This window comes from Lactuca serriola, chromosome 4 (genome assembly GCF_051521515.1).
Source record: "Lactuca serriola cultivar US96UC23 chromosome 4, Lser_US96UC23_V15, whole genome shotgun sequence".
Taxonomy (NCBI): domain Eukaryota; kingdom Viridiplantae; phylum Streptophyta; class Magnoliopsida; order Asterales; family Asteraceae; genus Lactuca; species Lactuca serriola.
In genome coordinates, this window is record NC_136411.1 from 260,066,367 (window position 1) to 260,072,062 (window position 5,696).

At 33.7% G+C, this 5,696-nt stretch overlaps 1 protein-coding gene across 1 annotated transcript; it reads left to right on the top strand.

The window, feature by feature from the left end:
* Positions 1–3,363: 3,363 nt before the first annotated feature.
* On the top strand, positions 3,364–5,134 carry LOC145096974 (UDP-glycosyltransferase 85C2-like). The gene is made up of 2 exons (XM_079034398.1): positions 3,364–4,033; positions 4,122–5,134. The coding sequence occupies exons 1-2, from the start codon at positions 3,535–3,537 to the stop codon at positions 5,066–5,068; spliced, it is 1,446 nt and encodes a 481-aa protein (XP_078890524.1). The 5' UTR covers positions 3,364–3,534; the 3' UTR covers positions 5,069–5,134.
* Positions 5,135–5,696: the final 562 nt, after the last annotated feature.

Sequence of the window (5,696 nt, forward strand, 5' to 3'; positions counted from 1 at the left end):
ATCGGGAAGCAATATAAGAATCTAAATATTTCCATAAAATGCCTAGTAAATGTAACCTATAATTAAGGGACCATTTCTGCCAAAAAAATGTCCAGTTTACTATTGCTAAGAATCATTTACATAATATATATAATAATAAGGGGACTGATTAAGTAAATCAGTAATATATATAGTTTTGGCCAATGATCCATGATTGATTAGTGATGGACTACGTTTATGTGAGAGTCCATGAAGTGTTAGTCTGTAAGGCTTATCATATGGATTATTGGATTAAATGCCCAAGGAATGAATTAGGGTTTACAAGTTGAAACCCTAGGAATTCCACACTATAAAAGTAACCCCTTAGCTCCAAATTCACCAACCCAAGGGTTCTAAGAAAACACGAGCTGATTTTGGTGGTTCTAGCCTCTCTCTCAAAGTCCTCCATTTGTTAATGGTTTTTGTGACTTGTTTGAGGCATCACACTTGAGGTGCTAAGCTCTTGAAAGGCCAAATTCTACAAGCTACAACAAGAGGTAATTATCTAACTAGTTTTTATGATTCATATGTCAAATTGTATGCTAGTTGTAGGCTTCATGCTTTGGATAATTTTTGTTGCATGTATAACTAGAGAAAACATAGATCCAAAGCTATTAGGGTTGTATGTGCACCATAGGAGTGTTATAGTACACAAAACCCAACAAAAGGTTCCTATGGCCTTTGGATACAAGATTTCAGCTGACCCTATAGTAAAAGTTCAAACAAAATATTTAAATAAATAAATAAATTTACAAACCTTTCTCACGTCGAAAATCTTGTTCACATCAACCCATTTCAAATTTTTTAATGCACTCCAACGCTTCATATGAGGTGTATCTTTGTTCCTACGCAACAAATAAGTACCTTGAACATATGGAAGCATCTCATAAATTCATATCTATAATTTTTTCAATTATATTAATAATGATTAAAACAACTAAATTACTTTTTAAAAATTTTATAAATATATAAATATGTATACCCTAAATGGTGTCGTAAATCCTGAGAGCGAGTATTTGAAACTTTGACGAGGCTCAGGTAGTGATAAATATTTATTGATTTTATTTCACGTATCCTCAAGATCATCGTAAGTGAACTCCAACAACTAACTACCCCAAGCAAAGCTACAATATAAATCTTTTAATTAGAATGAATTTTACCATAAAAATATACAACTTCAAATTCCACAAATAATACCTATTCCACACATCCAAGTTCTCAGCAAAAAAAAAAAAAAAAAAAAAAAAAAAAAAAAAAAACAGTCTTGTGGCACACAATCATTTACTTATTTCCCTAAAAACCCTTCACACAAAACGTATATGAGACATGCTCCTACAACAACATCGTCGGTAGCTACTAAGAAGGGCTGATTTAAAATGAAACTTTTCAATTCATTGATTTTCACTGAACTATTTGTGTGGTTTGGAAAGAGGTGTTCGCACAATAAACATCTTTTTTTACTACTAATTTTTCCCCTGACACTTTTTTTATTATCATTTTCAGATAAAATCCAAAATTAAATCCGATTATCAAACAAAACTCTTCGAGGTCATAAACCATTTTAGTATCCAACTTTAAAATACGACTTATTTATGACATCTGAAGATACTACTGCGGCTGGCTGGCCGTATCTAATGAAGGAACATTTTATGAAATAACAACTCGTCCCCTTGTAATTGAGGGACGTCCAACAAATAGTCAAACATGGTGCATCTAAATGTTTCTCGTCAGACACCATTCAATACTTCAAATATTTTCCATATATTACATCCTGATTCTTTTAGAGTTATCACAACTTTAACATTAAGATTTTGAGAATGGTGCTGAAATACAACAATATGTTACAAGGGTAAAAAACATTAAAGGAAAGTAAGTTGTTATTTGTAACTATAATATATATTAAAGAAAATTTTAAAAAATATATTATTATAACAAAAAGGCAACAATCTACATTGGAAACTATTAGATTTACACAACATCGACAATTAGAATTAGAAAATAAACCAAAAGTGTATTTATAACAACATTCAAATTACATCGTATAATATGTTTTTTTTTTGAATATTTCTATAATACAAATATAAGCATATTACATCAAAATTTGAATATTTCTAACATAATAATAGCATCAAAATGCATTTTTATAACATAAACAATATGTACAACCTGACAAATGCAAAGGTACAATATTAAGAAGCAGCAAAAATCATTTTTATATCAAAAAAATCGTATTACTACAAAATATTAACACATTTATATAACATATTAAATTATTAATGCAAAAGTGCCAAATATACAACCTCACAATGCACAATTTACGTATTATGCATTTGTACAATCATAGATCCAAGTATGAAATGCAATCAAAACCTCAAGGATACTTATGAAGTCTTGTAAATATCAAATAACACATAGATCTAAGAAAATGGGAGGGACATCACCCTAGATTTTCGTTTTTTTTCAAGCTTTTTCCCGATAAATCGTAAATAAACAAAGTCTAAAATTGATAAATGATGATTAAAACACAAAATGAGTAAAGATTTTACCATACTGACGGGATTGTTCATGAAATCGTCTTGCCTCAAGAAAAAATTTGTAAAATGAAAGAAAAAAGAATTACGTTTTTATACCCTCAAAAAGAGAAAATCGCAGATGGTTGTGGAAATCGCAGGGGGAAATCGTAGATGAGTTTAATCCATCTGCGAGTTTAATGGCTATTTTTGTAATTTGAGTTTTTTTTTTTCTACAAAATAATTAAGAAAAATGACTGATTTTGTAATTTTCTCTATTTTTTATTGATCCTTAATGCATATCAAGCCCTTCTACTCAATCTTGACCTCTACCTTTATTTTTCAATCCATCAAGCATAGATTCCAGACAATCTTCTCCTCTACCTTTATTTTTCAATCCATCGTGCATCGATTCCTGACAATCTTGTCCTCTACCTTTATATGTGGCAACTTTGACGCATATTTTGGATGGTTCGTTTCTTATTTGACATGAAATATTTTGACAAATTTTAAACATTTAGTCAAACTTGGACCACTAATCCCTACGTACTGAATTTTGACATCTGCATAATTTCTTCTAGATTTACAATAAAGACACAATAAGAAAAGCACACTAACAAAAGAAGCGACCAAAAAAATGGGAATCATTTAAAACAAAAGTGGAGCAAAAGAATTGGGCAAAAAAAGTAAAAAACAATAGTTTAGGGGAAAAGTGGCAACAGGTAAAACATTTGAGCTAAAAGAGTCAAAAAGGCTCTAAAATTACTGTTCATAAACCTGTTATGGTTTAAATATGTATATTAATATTAATGTACCGATACAGACAAGCCATAATCAAACAGCACCTACTTAAATCTTACACCTAAATATAAAGATATGAGCCACAATCAGTTTCAATTAATCAATTAATCAATTATAGTAATGTTTATCTTATTGAACTATTCTTGGCCGTCCAATAAGATGCCCATATATACACCACCATCCCTTTGAAAACAGACATAGCAGAATGGATACAGTGGCAACAACCGAGAAGAAGCCTCATGTCATCTTTATTCCATTACCATCACAAAGCCACGTAAAGGCCATGCTCAAACTAGCGCAGCTTCTTCATCACAAGGGACTCCAAATTACCTTCGTTAATACAGAGTTCATCCACGAGCGGTTGGTCAGCTCTGGTGGTGCCCACAGCCTCGATGGCTCAGATGGTTTCCGATTTGCAACAATTCCAGACAGCATTCCTCGGATTTCTGAAGAGAAACCTGCAGTACACCTGCTCCTTCATCATATTGAAACCACCTTTTTAGCTCCTTTCCTTGACCTTGCAATGAAACTTCCAACTCCACCAACTCTTATCATCTCTGATGGCTTCATATCGGCTTTCACCATTGATGCAGCACAAAAGCTCGGGATCCCTATCATGCTCTACTGGACGGTTGCCGCTTGTGGCTTCATGGGTTTTTACCAGACCAAATCTCTCATCGAAAAAGGATTTGTACCACTAAAAGGTTTGCTTTCTAATTACGTGTGTTTTACATATGATTCTTTGTCTTTATATATACAAAATAAAATAACTGCGGTCATTCTTGTATACAGATGAAAGTTACTTGACAAACGGGTATTTAGAAACCATTATAGATTGGATTCCAGGAATGAAAGGAATCCAGTTAAAGCATTTTCCCAGCCACATAAGGACAACAAACCCTCACGACAAAATTCTTACGTTCTGTACTGACGCTACACAAAAGGCCCACAGTGTTGAATACAATATTATTCACACCTTTGACACATTGGAGACTAGTATTGTTGATGCTCTTTCATCCATGATTCCTCCCATTTACACAGTGGGACCTATACAGTTACTTCTTAATCGGATTCCGGCAGAGGAAAAACAAAACACGATGTCGAATTTCAATGGATACAGCTTATGGAAAGAAGAACCAGAGTGTTTACAATGGCTCGAATCCAAGGAACCAAACTCTGTGATTTATGTGAACTTTGGGAGTTCAACGAAAATGTCTTTACAAGACCTTACAGAATTCGGTTGGGGACTTGCAAATAGCAATCAATATTTCCTTTGGATAATTAGATCCGGCTTGGTTGTCGGTGAATCCTCGGTTCTGCCTCCTGAATTTGAGGAGCATATTAAAGAGAAGGGTTTCATAGCAAGCTGGTGCCCACAAGAAAAAGTCCTGGAGCACCCTTCCGTCGGAGGGTTCTTGACTCACGGTGGTTGGGGTTCCACCATTGAGAGCTTGTCGGCTGGGGTACCGATGATTTGTTGGCCTTATGGGTGGGACCAAATGACTAATTGTAGGTATATATGCAACGATTGGGAGGTTGGACTGGAGATGGTAAAAGATGTTAAAAGGGAGGAAGTGAGTAGGCTTGTACATGAGTTGATGCTCGGAGAAGAAGGCAACCGTATGAGGAAGAAGGCCATGAACTGGAAGGAAAAGGCTTATGCTGCAACGAGTCCCAGTGGTTCATCTTCCTTGAATGTGGATAAACTTGTCGAGGAAATAGTTATGCTGTCAAAATAATTAATTTAATCATCCACTTGAATTTGATTCAAAATATAATATATTTCGTCGAATATCATTATCAAATCATACAAAACATAATATTTGGATGAAACTATTGTAAGATTTGATTTTAGAAACCCGGGTCAGATTTTTTTCGCATTTTTTTTATTCATAGTAAAGGGTATGCATATGGTTCTTGCAAAACCCAACCAATAAACATTTACAAAACAGTCACTCGGTGTCCTTGAGAAGGTACAGTTGACATTAAAAGGTTTAAGAACCGAAGATTTTATACCTGTTACATGGATTCTATGCGCCAATTGGGGCCTAAGGGTCTAAAGGGATTATTGAAAACGCAAGGCCTTTTATGGAGGAGTTCAGGCTCATCCGACCGATACAGCAGTAACAATTGCCGCTTTTACTGAGGGTAATTTTGGAAAAGGTTATAATACACAGAATGATTTTATTGCTCAATTTACGGTAAACAAAAATCATAACATACAGACTATACAAAAGATATTGTATCTATATAAGATAAGATAAAATATCCATTTGATTCTTCGGATATGATTGGGTTAGCTTTTATATTTCAAAAGTGAGTTTTAAGAAAAAACTTATTAGTTTATTAGTTGTAGGAAAAACTGTT

Bases quoted from the DNA above. Each gene is read 5' to 3' on its own strand.
- LOC145096974 (XM_079034398.1), top strand. From the start codon at position 3,535: ATGGATACAGTGGCAACAACCGAGAAGAAGCCTCATGTCATCTTTATT. The intron at 4,034-4,121 runs GTTTGCTTTCTA...TCTTGTATACAG, and splicing joins AGGATTTGTACCACTAAAAG to ATGAAAGTTACTTGACAAAC.